General features: G+C 44.4%; 1 protein-coding gene across 1 annotated transcript in view; it reads right to left on the reverse strand.

The window, feature by feature from the left end:
- golga2 (golgin A2) overlaps positions 1–16,153 on the reverse strand; it is a 100,082-nt gene that overhangs the window by 53,924 nt on the left and 30,005 nt on the right. The window contains exons 8-12 of the mRNA XM_085965416.1: positions 15,443–15,523; positions 9,300–9,338; positions 6,625–6,687; positions 5,294–5,387; positions 2,729–2,835 (exon numbers count right to left, since the gene is read on the reverse strand). Coding sequence (XP_085821542.1) covers positions 2,729–2,835; positions 5,294–5,387; positions 6,625–6,687; positions 9,300–9,338; positions 15,443–15,523 — 384 coding nt within the window. The remainder of the gene's footprint in view (positions 1–2,728; positions 2,836–5,293; positions 5,388–6,624; positions 6,688–9,299; positions 9,339–15,442; positions 15,524–16,153) is intronic.

The following is a 16,153-nucleotide window of genomic DNA, read 5'->3' on the forward strand; positions in this document are numbered from 1 at the left end:
GCTTTCAGCAAGTCGTTTACTAATGACCTCATTTGAGATTTTACTACTTCAACTTCTTTTGGAGATTGATTGATCGGACTATTCAATCCCTCTACCGGAGCAGCTGTTTCAGCGGTCTGTTGTTCTACGTTGACGTGAGTCAGCGTACTTTTGGCATCCAAGGGCTGCTCTGTTGCAGTCATCTCAGTCTGTGTTGCCACCTCAGCTCTTCCAATAACCTTTGAGAGCTCCGAACCCCTTTCGTTTGAATATTGAAGTTCGTGTTCAAGTTTTTCCCATTTCAGAGTCCTGTCCTTCAGCATATGCAGGAGTTGGCTGACCGTTAACTCCTCTGACATCAGACGTTTTGTGTGCTCCTGCTCCATTTTCTCCATCAGCTGCTTCTGTTGTCTTTCCAGATTCTCCAACTCTATATCAAAGAACTCTTTCGTTGCATTCAACTCTTGCTCAAAACGGCGAAGCATTTGTTCTAATTGCTGTTGTAGTTTGAAATGGAGTTGAGTTCGAGCCCGGTGTCCCTCAGAAATGGGCACATCAGTAGACTTGCCAGACTCAGAATCCAGTTAAACTATGTTGTTGTTGCTCAGTGGAATTCTGTGCTGAAACTTTGTCTTTTGCACCTGAGTTGGGCTTACCATCATCCGTTCCAGAGTCTGGGCCGACTATCTTCACCGAGTTCGCACTCGTTATTGTTTGTAGGAAATGCCAGTCCATATTCATTTTCCTAATCCACTCCCGTCCTAGTAGTGGAGGACCTCCTTCAGATATCACATATAAGTCCATTATTTGACTGTCTTCGCCCTTGTGGACCACTGCAACCTCTATTTTCCCGATGGGGTACACTCTTTGCCCCGTGTATGTTTCCAATATAATCCCCGTATACTGTAGGGGAATATGTTGGAATAACTTTCCGTAATCTTTCTTATTTATGACCGTCAATGCCGATCCAGTGTCCAATTCCAGTTTTACTTGGACTCCTTCTATCTGAAGAGTGACCCAAATTGTCTGGAGGTCTGCACCCTTACCAGCGTTGAGTACTCTTAAGCTAGCCAGTTCATTACAGCTTAAGCTAGCCAGTTCATTACTGCTAGCGTCTGAATCGGACTCCTGTTCGGTCACCTTGTGTACCTTTGCGTATTTTCCTTGCGGTGACTTCTTGTTGCTGGTCTTCTTCCCTGACCTGCATACTCTAGCTATATGTCCAAGCCTACCACAAGTTCTACATTCTTGGTTTTTAAACCAACACTGGTTCTGATCATGCGTTGTCTTTCCACAACGATAACATTTGCCAGAACTCACACCCAATTTGTGTGCACTGAGCTCCGGTGACCGTAGCTGCATTACTGCCGTGCCTCTCGCTGCGGCTTCGTGTGCTGCTGCCATAGTGACCGCCTTCTCAAGCGTCAGCTCATTCTCCTCGAGCAGTCGCTTTTGTGTATCCTGTTTAAATAAACCACACACAAATTTGTCTCGAAGTGCCTCTGTCAGTCCCGTTCCAAACTGGCAATATTTCGCTAATTTACGCAATTCCAGCAAATAATCAGCATTGCTTTCATGCTGTAGCTGCCTTCTGTCGTAAAATTTAAATCGTTCCGCTAGCATCAGCGGCGTGGGGTTTAGATGATCTTTCAGGACAGTAACAATCTCATCGAACGTCTTATCCGCCGGTTCATCTGGTGATAACAGGTGTTTCAATTGCCCGTATGTCTTCGCACCCATTAAATTTAATAATGTTAGAGCTTTATCTTGGTCACGAATTTTATTGGCCTTACAATAATTTTTTACTCTTTCAACATATATGGCCCAATCTTCGAGGTCACTATCAAAGGTGCTAATATTCCCGTGTTTAGGCATTGTAGATTTGCAATTTCTCAGATTTTATTTTCTTTACTTGTTATCAAAGATGGCGGCTTCCCGCTCTTGCCGTCGTCCTCCGCCCACAAAATGGCGGTTTTCCCACGCTTGGCGGTCTTCACCCGTCCCCCGACGCCGTCTCCCTTCAGCCCCCGAGTGCGGCCCTTATCTTCGCCGCGATCGCCCGAGTGCGGCCCTTATCAGCGGATGCGATCGCTGGATCGCGAAGCGGCTCTCGGCTCTTATCAGGAGATGCGATCGCTCTGTTGAAACGCCTCCCGCTCGAAGCGGCTCTCGCGCCCTATTCCTCCAGCTCCCCCAGCCCCGTTCGTGCGGCCAACGCGGTCGACTGCCTGTCGCGTCGCTGCCCGGCTCAGACAACGGCTTACCCACCACCAAGCTGGAGAAGAAGCTGACGGTCGCCGATGGAGGCTCCGAGGTCAGGATGTCTTCCAGTGGGGTGGAGAGGGTGGAAACCTCTCTGCAACGTCCTGGCTGTGGACGAAGCTGCCGTGGAGTGACTGCCGCAGGGTCCGAATCAGACTCGTCGCCAGTGTTAAATCTGTGAGTTGTTCAAGTAATTAATACTCAGACTTAATCAGTAACAATAAAACAGGTCTTTACTGGTTGGAGGTAGGGACTACACGTAGGTCTTTACTTCATGCCCACAGGCGGGAACTGAGGGGAGATCAGTACCCACAGTACTATTTATACCCCTATGGCCAGGAGTGGTACTGCGTATCACTACGCCCAACAAGTAGTGCAGTCCTGTCCATAGGTTCAAAGTAGCACACATATTACATACACAACACACAGCAAATTTTATTTCCCCAAAAAGAAAGTTGGCCTTTTGTAATAAAATTAGCCCATTTACTTTGTCAGACTGTTTCTGCTGGGATGAGATGGAGGATAGGGTTCGTTCCAGTTCTGCCACTCTTTGCCGCAAGGAATGCAGCTTGTTACCTAGGTCTTCGACTTCACCTGGGAAAGGGGAAAGAGGCAAAAACAAGAGTTAGAATTCAAACACCCCATGGAAATACTACAATGCTGTATCCTTACTCAGACATATCTTAGGGCAAGAGCTCTGCAGAAGCACATTATTGAAAAAAAGAACTTAAACAAACTTGTAGTTATATGGTGGCTTTCACGTCCTCAGTATGTCCCAAGATGCTTCACAGCCAATGAATAACTTTTTTGAAGTGCATCAATGTTATGTAGGCAAATGCAGCACCCCCAGTTTGTGCACAGCAAGAACCCACAAACAGCAAGGAGATGAATCACCAGTTAATCTATGCTGGAGGTGTTGGCTGAGAAAGAATATTGGTCAGGACACTGGGAGAAAACGCCAGGGGATTTTACATCCACCTGCCTGAAAGACAGCACTTCCAACAATGCAGCACTTCCTCAGCACGGCATTGAAGCACGACGAATGCCATGGAATAACTTCACAATGCGGCACAAGCTCATTCCCAAGACAGTGTTGTTCTACTTAGTCACGTTTGTCTAAATGTAGCCTCCCAGTCTGACTAGACAGCAAGACGACCTCAGCAGGCTAAAGCATTGACTGTAAATTCAAAGTCTACTGGGAAATACACTCAATTATGAATTTTTATAAGTTTAAAAGAAAGACTTGCATTTATACAAGCACTTTTTAAAACCTCATCACATCCCAAAGCACTTTACAGTCAATGAAGTACTTTCTGAAGTGTAGTCACTGTTGTAATGTAGGTAACGCGGCAGCCAATTTGCACAGAGCAAGCGCCCACAAACAGCAATGTGATAAATGACCAAATAATGTGTGTGATGTTGGCTGAGGGACAAATATTACTTTACACAGGACATTTACTTTACTGTGCTGCCCTGAAGCAGCCCCTCCTTCCTCAAACATCAACTACAAGGTACAGTAGTAACAAAAGGTCACACGGTCGGCTGCAGAGTCCAACAAAAATGGCAATCTCTGCAGATGCTTGGACCCACTGATAATATCAACAGATTTCATGGAGGTGGATAGTGACATTGTAGAAGCACTAGAGGCGAGTGTCGAACCGCTAGCGGTGTGACAAAATACTAGACGACATTAATAAACTTGCAGAATGGGCTTGTAAATGGAAACTGAATTGCAATATAGGCAAATGTGAAGTGGTGCATTTTGGTAGAAAGAATCAGGAGGTCGCATACTGCTTGGATAATAATAGTCTAAATGGGGTAGAAGAGCAAAGGGCACCGATGCACAAATCACTAAAAGTAGCGACACAAGTTAATAAGGCCATAAAAAAAGCAAACAATGCACTGGGATTCATTTCTACAAGGATAGAATCGAAAACCAGAGAAGTGATGTTAAACTTGTATAGAACCTTAGTTAGAGGAGTACTGTGCACAGTTCTGGTCTCCATTTTATAAATAGCACAGAACATTTAAGGGGAAGCTAGATAAGCACATGAGGGAGAAAAGAATAGAAGGGTATGCTGATGGGGTTAAATGAAGAAGCTCGTGTGGAGCACAAACACCGGCACAGACCAGAATGGCCTGTACCTGTGCTGTAAGTCTATGTGAACAGATTGGTCTTTCAGGAAGGAGGCAGCCATATTTCCTGTCTGTCCGCAGGCCAACTAGTTTAACTACTTGAACAAAAGCAAAATACTGCGGATGCTGGAAATCTGAAATAAAAACCAGAGAATGCTGGAAATACTCAGCAGGTCAGGCAGCATCTGTGGAGAAACAGAGTTAACGTTTCAGGCCGATGTTTAACAAGTTTAACTACTTGGACTGGTGAGTGAAGTGATATGGTGCTCACTGGCTTGCATATGCGGGCCCAGCAGGTATGCAGCCACGAGCCGCTACTTAAAATCCGCAGACCAACAAGCTTGTGGAATCACAGGTGCAATTCAGTTCACTCCCGCATATTGGAAACTATCCTCTGCATCCATCTCTAAACGGGTGGCTGCACGTCCCCCACCAACCGAATTATTTATATGCATTACAACAGGTTTCAGGTTATCATGGATGCCAGGACCCAGAAAACTCGTTCTGCCAGAACAGTTTGTTCTGGCACTGCTTTACACGGATGTTAAGTTTTGTAAAATCATTGCCCTCTCCAACAAAACCCACAACATTGCAAGTGAAGTGAAAAATGGCAGTACCGTACTTCAAAGTTTGGGCCTTCCAATTTGACACATGACCATTTGACACAAACATGTTGAAAGCTCTACAAGTTACTCTGATACGGGCAGTCAGGGGATATTTTGTGGGGGGGGGGAAGAAGGGGACAGAAATTGGGGAAAAGAAATGAGGCAAAGCATTGCAAAATTGACCATTTGTTTTTGTTGAAAAACTGTGTTCAAAGCACTCAAGTGATTACAGGGAGCAGTAACTTCTTGCAAGGAAAGGCTGGTAGCCAGAGGCAAGTGGACCTTTGGGTAATGAACTCAAATGGCTTTACCTGCTTTAAGTCTTGCTGCCTGCTGTGTGTGACCCAGAGCGGTCTGGAGTTCTGATTTCTCAGATACCAAAATCCCAATGGTCTGGATGTGAACCTGCAGATCATATTAAATTATTCAGATGTCTCAATGATTCAATTCACCAACCAACGCAACAACGATCAGCGGTTTAGGACCTTGCCAAGAATTACAATACAACATTTTAGACTGAAAGTCATGGCCAATGTGCAATTTACTGAACATTTCTCTCAAAACAATGCAGCTATATCTGCAGGTTGAACTGCACGTATACATCTGGTTAATAGGAACTATTTTATAAAACTGACTAGATTAAGTCAAGCCAAGTAATGTGTACATGTACGGTAATTATACAGTTATTAGACAAGCTTTTTAAACAGCAAAATGCATTTTAGAAAGAGTTGAAACAGTGTTGGTAAAGACACAGCTAATTGTCTGCTTTCCTCTAACTGGTTATAACATCCGACACAAGCATGTTACTCAGGAAATAAGTGTGGATCTTTGGCATGCCTGATCACCGTTTAATAAGTCTTTTTTTTTTTTAATCTGCAACAAATTCCAGTTGGGAGCTCCCAATTTCTCAGCTGGTTAAGGCAGTGAGTAGCTGAATCCTACATACCAGGAACCTCCCAGATTCGACTGCCAGTCTGTTGCAAAATTAATTGGAGATGGCAGTAAGGCACCACAATTGGCATATCACTGCCCCAGGTTATAGAAGCAGGGAGGTGAAGAGAGAAAGGAGAGGGAGAATCAACTGGACCAGGGATCCTGCTTTGAAAGGAAGAATGAAAAGAACGAACTAATTAACTCTTGAGGTCCCAAATGCTTTACAGCCAATTACTTTTGAAGTGCAGCCACTGTTGTATTGTAGGGAACATGGTGGCTAATTTGCACAGAGCAAGGTCCCACAAACAGCAATGAGGTAATGACCAGATAATCTTTTAACGATGTTGGTTGAGGGATAAATATTGGCAAGGGTACCGGGAGAACTCCCCTGCTATTCTTCGAATAGTGCTGTGGGATCTTTTCCGTCCACCTGAAAGGGCAGACGAGGTCTCGGTTTAACATCTCATCCAAAAAGAAAGCACTGGGAGTGTCAGCCAAGATTATGTCCTCAAGTCTCTGGAGTGGGACTCGGACCCACAACCTTCTGACTCAGAGGGGAGAGTGCTGCCCACTGAGCCATGACTGACACTTGAGGTACAAAAAGGCACCCACAGAACCTTACCATAGCAAGAAGTTAATGTCATTACGAGAAGAGGCGGGAAGGAGAGAGAACTGGAGGAAAAACAACTTCCCAATGAGTTCTACTTACTTGTAGCTGTTCTCTCATTGACACATGCTCCTTGAAATACTTCTGTTCAGAGTCTTTCTTCTCCTGTGCAAAAGTAGAGATGCACTATGAGTACAATCATGTCAGACGGTGCAGAAAAAACTTTTCTTAAACCTCCCAGCACAAATTAAGAACAGAATTCAAGTCTAATCGACTTGACATTTGATGTAGACAGCTGGGCAAAAAAGAATCGCAGAAATAAAATTCAATGAAGCGCAGAGATTACAAGACCCTTTTCTTGAAGGCAGCACGATAATTTTGCAAAAGCTCAGTGAAACCACACTCGACTAAATCTAAAATAGAAAGAAAGCGGTTTAATATTTTTTTTTTTTTTTTTAAATAAAAGTGCACATTTAAAAGCTATTTTATCAAGGGAGGCAGTGCAGATCCTCAGCCTAACTCCACAAGTACTTTCCAAAAGATGCCACTGGATGGCAGTCAGGAGCTGAAACCGTGACTCACCGTAACCCAGAGATGCTAAGTTAAACTGTAGTGCCCCAACTTACCCAGCAAGCCATCAGGGTAGCAACCAACCTTCCCCTATTTCCCCCCCCCACCCCCAACCCCTTGCACACCATTTCAAATATCAGCAGAGTGGTTTGACTTTCACGACTGCAATCCCCCTTTCCCCAAACAATTTATTCATTTGGTATCCGCTCTGGAGTCTAGTATTAATCACTATGCTGCCTACGCCAAGTTTCGGAATTTCAAGCTGTAGTATTGCTATTCCAGGGCACTTCAATCGTAAACTTGTTTTACGGGCTTTTGAAAGGACATTCATTTCCCAACAATTCCCTGCGCGGGGCATCATCACCAGCTGCCAGGCCGATGACTACTTTCTCCTTTATCCCAGCTTCAGTTTTAAAGATCTCGGCAAAACGCCAGGGAAGGCACTTTACAATTTCCAGTCCAGCGGCTCGCTGACACCAGACACATTTAAAAAAACAATCAAACGTTAGTGAAGTTGAATACCACAATTGTACTGGTTAACTCTTGCTGCGCCAGCAACGCCGTGAAGGCCGGTAATTGTTTTGCTGTTTCACGCCATGCGACATTTTCTGGTTAAGAGTTGAGTGTGCCATCAGTAGAGGCTTGGCAGCAGATTAACTAGCTTTATTCTCAAGTCACAACTGGCACACAGCCCACAGAGACAGGGGAAAGGGAGGCTTGGGGAAGAGTCAAGCTGGTGCATTGCTCCCTGGCCTTTACCTGAATCGCAGTATTCCGAGGTACATGAGTTGACGAATGCACAGTTCTCCAATGCTGGACTTGAAACCCTCATCCAGGCCTTTGTTACCTCTAGGCTTGACTATTCCAACACACTCCTGGCCGGCCTCCCACATTCTACCCTCCGTAAACTTGAGGTCATCCAAAACTCGGCTGCCCGTGTCCTAACTCGCACCAAGTCCCGTTCGCCCATCACCCCTGTGCTCGCTGACCTACACTGGCTCCCGGTTAAGCAACAGCTCGATTTTAAAATTCTCATCCTGGTTTTCAAATTCCTCCATGGCCTCGTTCCTCCCTATCTCTGTAATCTCCTTAAGCCCCACAAACCTCAACACCGCCCGCGCCCCCCGAAGATATCTGCGCTCCTCTAATTCTGCCCTCTTGAGCATCCTTGATTATAATCACTCCACCATTGGTGGCCGTGCCTTCAGCTGCCTAGGCCCTAAGCTCTGCAATTCCCTCCCTAAACCTCTCCGCCTCTTTCCTCCTTTAAGGCGCTCCTTAAAACCTACCATTTTGACCAAGCTTTTGGTCACCTGCCCTAATTTCTCCTTATGTGGTTCAGTGTCAATTTTTTTCCCCATCTTAGAACACTCCTGTGAAGCGCCTTGCGGTGTTTTACTGCGTTAAAGGTGCTATATAAACACAAGTTGTTGTTGTTTCTGGACTTCAATTATTCAGTCTTTAAAAGAATGTTTTTTTTTAAATGAACAGCTGCTCTGGAGGTGGTCAACTGGAAGAAGCTGCCAAGCAAACAAGTCACCAACAGGTGGAGCCAGTAAGCACAACTGGCAGGATGGATGAAGCTCAATGGAGCTCAAAGATGTAGGAGCAATAATATGCTTCCTGAACTAGTTCCACTGAGAACATCCCACACTATTTTTCCCCTTGTGATTTATGCTTGTGAAAACACAAAACTAAAATCCTTCCCATGTGAAGATAAACACCTCCCCCCCACCTGCCCACAATGCAGAGGTCTTTACCCTTTACCTTCCCCCTTCTCTGTGTCTCAATGGAGTTTGCACCAACTGCTTAGTGCAAACATAATCCGATTCTCATTCCTATAGGGAGGCATCAAGCCCCTCAATCAGAGACAGAGACGTAATCAACCTGGGGTGAGAGAGATGGGGAAGGGGGTGGGGGAGGAAGAGAGAAGAGTGATATGCCACCAGGCAGCGGTGTTACAAGCAGCATTGGCAACAACCTGCCCATCCTCTCAGCTTCAGGCTAAATGGATCGGTGGCGGGGGGCGGCCCCCCCAAGGGAAATTTATCTAAATACTCCAACAGAAAGAAAGGGCATTGGCAAAGGCCTGGGAGCAAGTCACCGGCCAACCCTACCTACTGTAGATAAAATGAGCCCATAACAATAGAAAGGGGCAAAAATCCAAGGGTGCCGTGACCAGAAAAAAAAGAGCGGTGTTATTTTACCTTCTCGAGCTGACCGCTAAGCTCTTGATTGTGTTGTTTCTGTTAGGAGAAAAGAGTCAGAGGTGAAAGCTACAATGAACGATCAAAATACAAATCTGTTGCCACTTTACTCCTGTACTCCAATAAAAACCTGGAGAAATGCAGCAGTCGGCAACACTCATACTAGATCAAAATGCACTTCTAAAGTCCCACACAGAGCCGACACACATTCGCCAATGCAAAACTGCTTTTTTTTGTTGAAATATTGAGCTGGATAAATACTCAAAATAGACATTTATTTTTCAATTCAAAGCAAACTTCAGTGCCATTCCACATACACACACACTCGTTGACAGAAACACATACATTCTTAGGTTGCTGACAGTACATTTCGAATGGTCAGTTAAATTGGTTGCTGTTAACAACCTGGGTCAATTCTGAGAGTTTCAGATCTGTTATTTATGTATGTGTGTGTAAATATAGCAGGGAACATTACAGCTGTCTTAAAAGTTTAGGGTGAGGGGAAGAACACAGCCAAACACTTCCAGCACGGTGGCATAGTGGTTAGCACTGTTGCCTCACAGCGCCAGGAACCCGGGTTCAAATCCGGCCTCGGGTGACTGTGACTGTGTGTGGAGTTTGCACATTCTCCCCGTGTTTGCGTGGGTTTCCTCCGGGTGCTCCGGTTTCCTCCCACAGTCCAAAGATGTGCGGGTTAGGTTGATTGGCCATGATAAAAATTGACCCTTAGTGTTAGGGGGGATTAAATACGTGGGGTTATGGGGATAGGGCTTGGGTGGGATGGCTGTCGGTGTAGGGACCGGGTGCTAGGGTTTGGATGATCAGCCATGATCTCGTTGAATGGCGGAGCAGGCTCGAAGGGCCGAATGGCCTACTCCTGCTCCTATCTTCTATGTTTCTATATAACCTGCAGATCTCCCGTAACATTGCTCACAATGAGATGGAAGATGCTCAGTTTTTCTAACAGTAATGGTGTTATAACCCTTGTTCCCAGCAAAATAAACGCCACCTCCCACCTGACATTCCCCAGTACAGCACCATTTTCTCTCCCTCAAGTCGGTGGAGCACAAACTTGAATGTAGCTGGTGTACAACGGGCCTGGCCACTCAGGACCAGGTCTGACTTGACCACACCAAGCGTTACTCTGCTTCGCTCTCCTCAGCCTGACCCACAGACTAAGCCAGGATCACCCTGGAGGGCAAAAATAACCCCAGGTTTCCCCTTTTGCAGTGACCAACCACCTCCTTCAACCTTTCTCCCTCACCCCCTTCCACACTGAACTCAAACACCAATTGCAAAGAGCTCAGGAATTTCTTTGGCATCGAGATACAGACTGACATGAATCAACTGAGCGGCCTGCGGGTGGCGCTGTCCAGGGAGAGTATAAATACTCGGGCACGGGCCCAGCTTGCGCAGGACATTCTTAACAGGAACTAGTGAAGGACACAACTAGACCTCCATGTTGTAATACAGTTGATTAAAGCTTTAACGCTTAGACCAAGTGCCTAGTAGTTTTCTTACGTAACACACCATCCCTGCAGCTGCCGCCAATGTGTCCTTCCTTCCTCTTGCTCCCAAGTCTCCCACCCAGGCTAGTCGCAAATCCCCGTCTTCCTGCAGTTTCTTCTCCATCTGTATCCCACCCCCTAATTTGAAGGTATTTGGTCAAGGAATCAATTTTCACTTTATTGTGCTTGAATATAAACATATACTGTACATGCTCTAGGTGAAAGGTAGGTGGCAGCCATTTTAAGGATCAGTTTCTGTACATGGCAGGGAATTAGTTTACAGTTCGAGCAATCGTGCAATACGACAGTCATGCGCACACATACAATGAAAACGTGAAACATCCCATGCAGCTTACTGTGGTCTGAAAATTCATACAAAGTGGCAAGAAGTTGATCAGTTAACATTACAAACCAAAAGTAGGACTCCATTTTCTAAATAATGGTTAATTCTACTTTGATTCAAAGCCAACCGTAGATTACAAGAAATGAAATAAAGACTGTAAGCGTTAAAGTTTAGAGAAAGGCAGCGCCATCCTGGCAATGCAGTTTAACGGTGCAGATGTAGGACTGAGGTTCACTGCGATCTAAAACAATTGCACACACCCCCGCCCCCCACCCCCACAACATAACTGTCAAATTAAAGAGCTTACTACGAATTTATGTGAATTGTGCATTCCAAAGGATTTTATTCACTACACACTGATTATAGCGAGTTGTGTCAGCTGATAGCACTCTCACCTCTGAGTCAGAAGGTTGTGAGTTCAAGGCCCACTCCAGAGACTGGAGGACAAAAATCTAGACTGACACTCCAGTGCAGTGCTGAGAGAGTGCTGCACCGTCAGAGGTACCATCTCTCGGATGAGGCGTTAAACCGAGGCCCCGTCTGCTCTTTCAAGTGGACGTAAAAGATCCCATGGCCACTATTTCGAAGAAGAGCAGGGGAGTTATCCCCAGTGTCCTGGCCAATATCTTTCCCTCAATCAACATCACTAAAAACAGATTATTTGGTCATCATCACATTGCTGCTTGTGGGAGCTTGCTGTGCACAAATTGGCTGCCTCATTTCCTACATTACAACGGTGACTACACTTCAAAAGTACCTCATTGGCTGTAAATCGCTTTGGGAGGCCCTGAATGGCGCTATATAAATGCAAGTCTTTCTTTTCTTTCTAGATTACAAGAGCCAAGTAGAACAAAAAAGTCTAGGACCTGCTGCAGGATCCAATCTGCCCACTTGCGGAAGTCCCACCTCACTCAGAAACAAAAGTTAGAGAGTATCTGGGACTAGAAGCCCGACTAAATGCAGCAACACACTGGTAGCACAGGCTGGGGCCAGAATTTGATTTTGAAATACCAAAATTAAAGAGCAAACTAGACTTAAAGAAATTGCTACAGATATTGAAAGTATTCCCAAAAGAGAAATTCATTGTCTTACTGACATCAAGGGTTTATTCGAGCCCAATAGACTCCGCTACCCAGTATTTTCACCTACATGCTGCTCGTGTCATTGGGAAAGTCCGTTCATGGGGCTGCAGTATTTTCACTGGAGCGATTTTTCTGCCTCATTTTCAATGCCCTACTTCTAATGGTTACGGCAGCGCTGGGTAAAATGGGTACTGAAGTTTATTTCAACAGTTGCCTTTTAAATTAAAATAGGGCTATTTTCCCCTTTAGCTTCATTCACAATTTCTGCAAATTACCGTCAGATATATCTTGGGTCCAAACTGACCAGCAAGGAATAGCAGATTTCAATTGGGTACGTGGATTTTCCATGATGAACTTTAGATTTTAAAAGAGTCACGTGTACGCACACATGACGCAATTGGCGAGATGTGCACAATTTGGGAGAATAGAAACTTGGGAGTTTTTTGATGAGACTGGCTGCAGACAGCAGGAGTCCAGGGGAGAGAAGAAATGGCCTCAGGTAGTACAGCGGTAGCATGCTGCTAGGAGCTGATGTGAGGGAATATGTCAGACAGTGCTCAAGTCCGGTACGGTTAGCATTAGCAGCCAGTCTTCACAAATCTCCCCAGTTTTGCTTCCCTTACAGATTAGCTGCTTTTTCATACTCTGCCGGTTAGAAATGGTTGGCACGTTCAGTAAAAGCTTTGCATTTAAGCCCAGTCTGTAAACACTGCTGCCTATGTGTCTCCTGGATAGTAAAAGCCACATCCCTTAACATGATCTTACCTTATGTGACCCCCACAAAAGCAAAAGTAGGCACCTGTTTAAGTTGATTAAATCATGGTAGTAGTGAAATGCAAAGCCTCATTATATCAAGTCCTGGGTTTGAATCGAGGGTTTGTCGCTTTCACAGAGAGCTCAAATTAAACCAGGCAGAAAGCCTCCAATCTGAGTTTCATTGGCTCTCATTTGCCCGTCTGTAGTGATTATACTAACCATCAGAATCTGAATTTCAGACAATTTCTCTGACCCTCCAAATTGCAGTGTTTACCAAGGTCTAAGATTACAATCCTCCCTCAGAAGACGTATCTTTTTATTTTTGTAGATACACAAAAACATCATCGGTCACAGGATAGAGCTCTCGACAAGAGCTAATATTCAAAGTTTTGGCCACTAGAAGTTATGCCAGAGTATCTCGGAAGTTACATATTCCCCGTCGAGAGGAAGGCACCACAATTCTACTCGCTGCTTTAGACAGCCCCAGTGAATGTTAATCCGTGCGAAGTGAGGAACATGAAAACGAGAATTCTAGCACCAGTACATTCATTCAGCAATGACAACAATGGAGCACATAAATTGTCAGACTGCAGGGAACTGGAAAAGGAAATGTCAATCCAAACTAACAGGAGTGAGTGCACCAGATAATAGTGCTCTGGCCAGATCAGGACTAATTTGATGTAGGACAGATCGTTGGGTAGGAGTCAATAACTATAATTTAAGGAGGTTCTGACAACAAATCACAGGAACAATGCTGGCATTTGTAATGGTCACGAACAAAAAACAAAACTTAGTTCACAAAATGTTCTTCTTACAGCCATGAATGAATCTGGCGACTTCAAAGGTTTGGACAAATCCACACAGCAAAGTTTACGGTTTTGGAGTTTGCATATTTGGAGACCGGCTGAGTGACAATTAATAGCTGGAAATGGGGCCAACAAAGCCTGAAACCAGATACACCATTCATTAAAGACACATTTTTAAAAAAGGGTTCAATGCAGCAAAGATTTGTTCCAAGTTTAATTATGTATTGGGGCTATTCTGCGGTGTGGGCTTGTCAAGAGGCTTTGCCAAATGAGCCTCTATATATGAGCAAGGATATCAGCTTAAATAGGGGGTCAGTTCTTAAGGCGGCAAACATCACGTGAGGGGCGCCTTATTAAAATGACCATTTTTCTCTCCTCTGCCCCATAGCCTCTTCATTCTGTGTAGTTCCTATTAATGCCCAATGTTATTGGACGTGGAAATATCACACACAACTGTGCTTATAAATCCCAGAAATTTACGGCACACAAGGAGGCCATTCGGCCCATCGTGTCTGTGCCGGTCGAGAAAGAGCTATCCAGCCTAATCCCACTTTCCAGCTCTTGGTCTGTAGCCCTGTAGGTTACAACACTTCAGGTGCATATCCAAGTACTTTTTAAATGCAGCGAGGGTTTCTGCCTCTACCACCCTTTCAGACAGTGAGTTCCAGACCCCCACCACCCTCTGGGTGAAAAAATGTTCTCAACTCCCCTCGAATCCTTCTACCAATTACTTTAAATCTATGCCCCCTGGTTATTGACACCTCTAAGGGAAATAGGTCCTTCCTACCCACTGTCAAGGCCCCTCAGAATTTTATATAATGTATGAGTGCACATGTTCAATCCAACACTGTCCTGTTGAAATGATGCATTTGGTGTTTAAAAGAGAAAAAAAAATTCTAACTAGCACAGTTTGTCCCAATACATGGAGAAAAGCTGGTTGTTCAGTAACTGGTATATAACAGGTTGTTACTGGTTGCACTGTGACATTCAGTTACAGTGCGTTTCAGAATGGGGCTTTAGAGTTTTTTTAATACAAACAACTACTGTGCAAAGAAAAAAAAACTCTGCACATCAAATCTGCTTGGAGTTTTTGCAAGGACTTATTAAGTCAGTCTCCTTAGTTTTAGCATTTCATGTCCTGCAGAGACCCAATAACCTGCATTTGCAATACTGCTTGCTCCCCCCACAAAAAAAACTGCAGTGGGGGGGGGGGGGGGAAAGAGGAGAGAGAGACGGGGGGAAGAGAGGGGTAAGAGATGACACATGAAAAAAAACAGGGGTCTTTTCAGAACAGTATAAATGGCAAACTGGGGAATTGCAGAACAGATACAGATCGCTCATCCACGGGAAACCCTGGTTGTACTGCACTTAATCTTTGAGCGTACAATAGTACGAGAAAATGTATAGGCATTTCAGACACAAATACCTCACTTATGTCCCTCTTTTAATACCATTTGGAACCTGGAGCAATTGGTAACGCAATAGATCTTCAGAATGCGAAAACAGCTTTGCTTTCCAGCCGCGATATATTTAGTTTGATGATGACTGATCAACTTCTTTTATCAGGCTGCTTAACTTAAATAAGCGGAAAAGCAGAGGCACCTAGATAACATCAAATGCTGCTACATCAAACTCCACATTCCCTTACCAATTCCTCTATCTTTGCACATAGTTCTTTATTTGATAAATTGCTGGAGTCAAGGGCTACAGTCAGCTCTTGGTTTCGTGTCTGTGTGCACATGCAGATTCAGAGAGAGTGAAGTGGAGGAACAAAAATGAAAGAAAAGTTAAATTAATAAAAGTGAACAGTTATTGTTGGTTTCTACCAGCGCATGCTTAAAAAGTAAATGAAACTGCATCAGTCCTTGCAAGGAATCTTTTCGTCACTCCAACCTTTACCAAAAGGATTGCTGGATACTTTTAATCCACTATCCTAAAATGCTTTGGTAAGTTCTGTTTTTTTTTTAAACTTAAAAGGGTTATAATCTTGCAATTGTCTCCATTCAATAGTCAAAGCCCTTTTTTTTCCACTGAAAAAAATCTGAATTATCCACTGGTTCAAATTAAGCAATTTTAATAGAACAGAACAGGATGGGCTTTCAAATTATTTTAATTTGAATCAACAGATAATTTAAACTTGCTCAATTCAAATTAAGGGCCGACTACATTCAGAAGCTTTTATTAAGACTCAGCACTGTCTGCAATTCTAAGATTTCTGGATTTTGTTTGGGGAGTTGGAAAGGAAACAGATAGGCTAAAGTTAAACACGGGACTGGGGCAAGACAGTACTATATCAACAGCATGGTTATCAGACTCAGCACGTTACTTTAACATCCATTTCTGTTTTAACACAGTGCTA

The sequence above is a fragment of the Somniosus microcephalus genome, chromosome 23 (genome assembly GCF_052327205.1).
Source record: "Somniosus microcephalus isolate GS21.2 chromosome 23, FLI_Smic_1.0, whole genome shotgun sequence".
In the NCBI taxonomy this organism is placed as follows: Eukaryota; Metazoa; Chordata; class Chondrichthyes; order Squaliformes; family Somniosidae; genus Somniosus; species Somniosus microcephalus.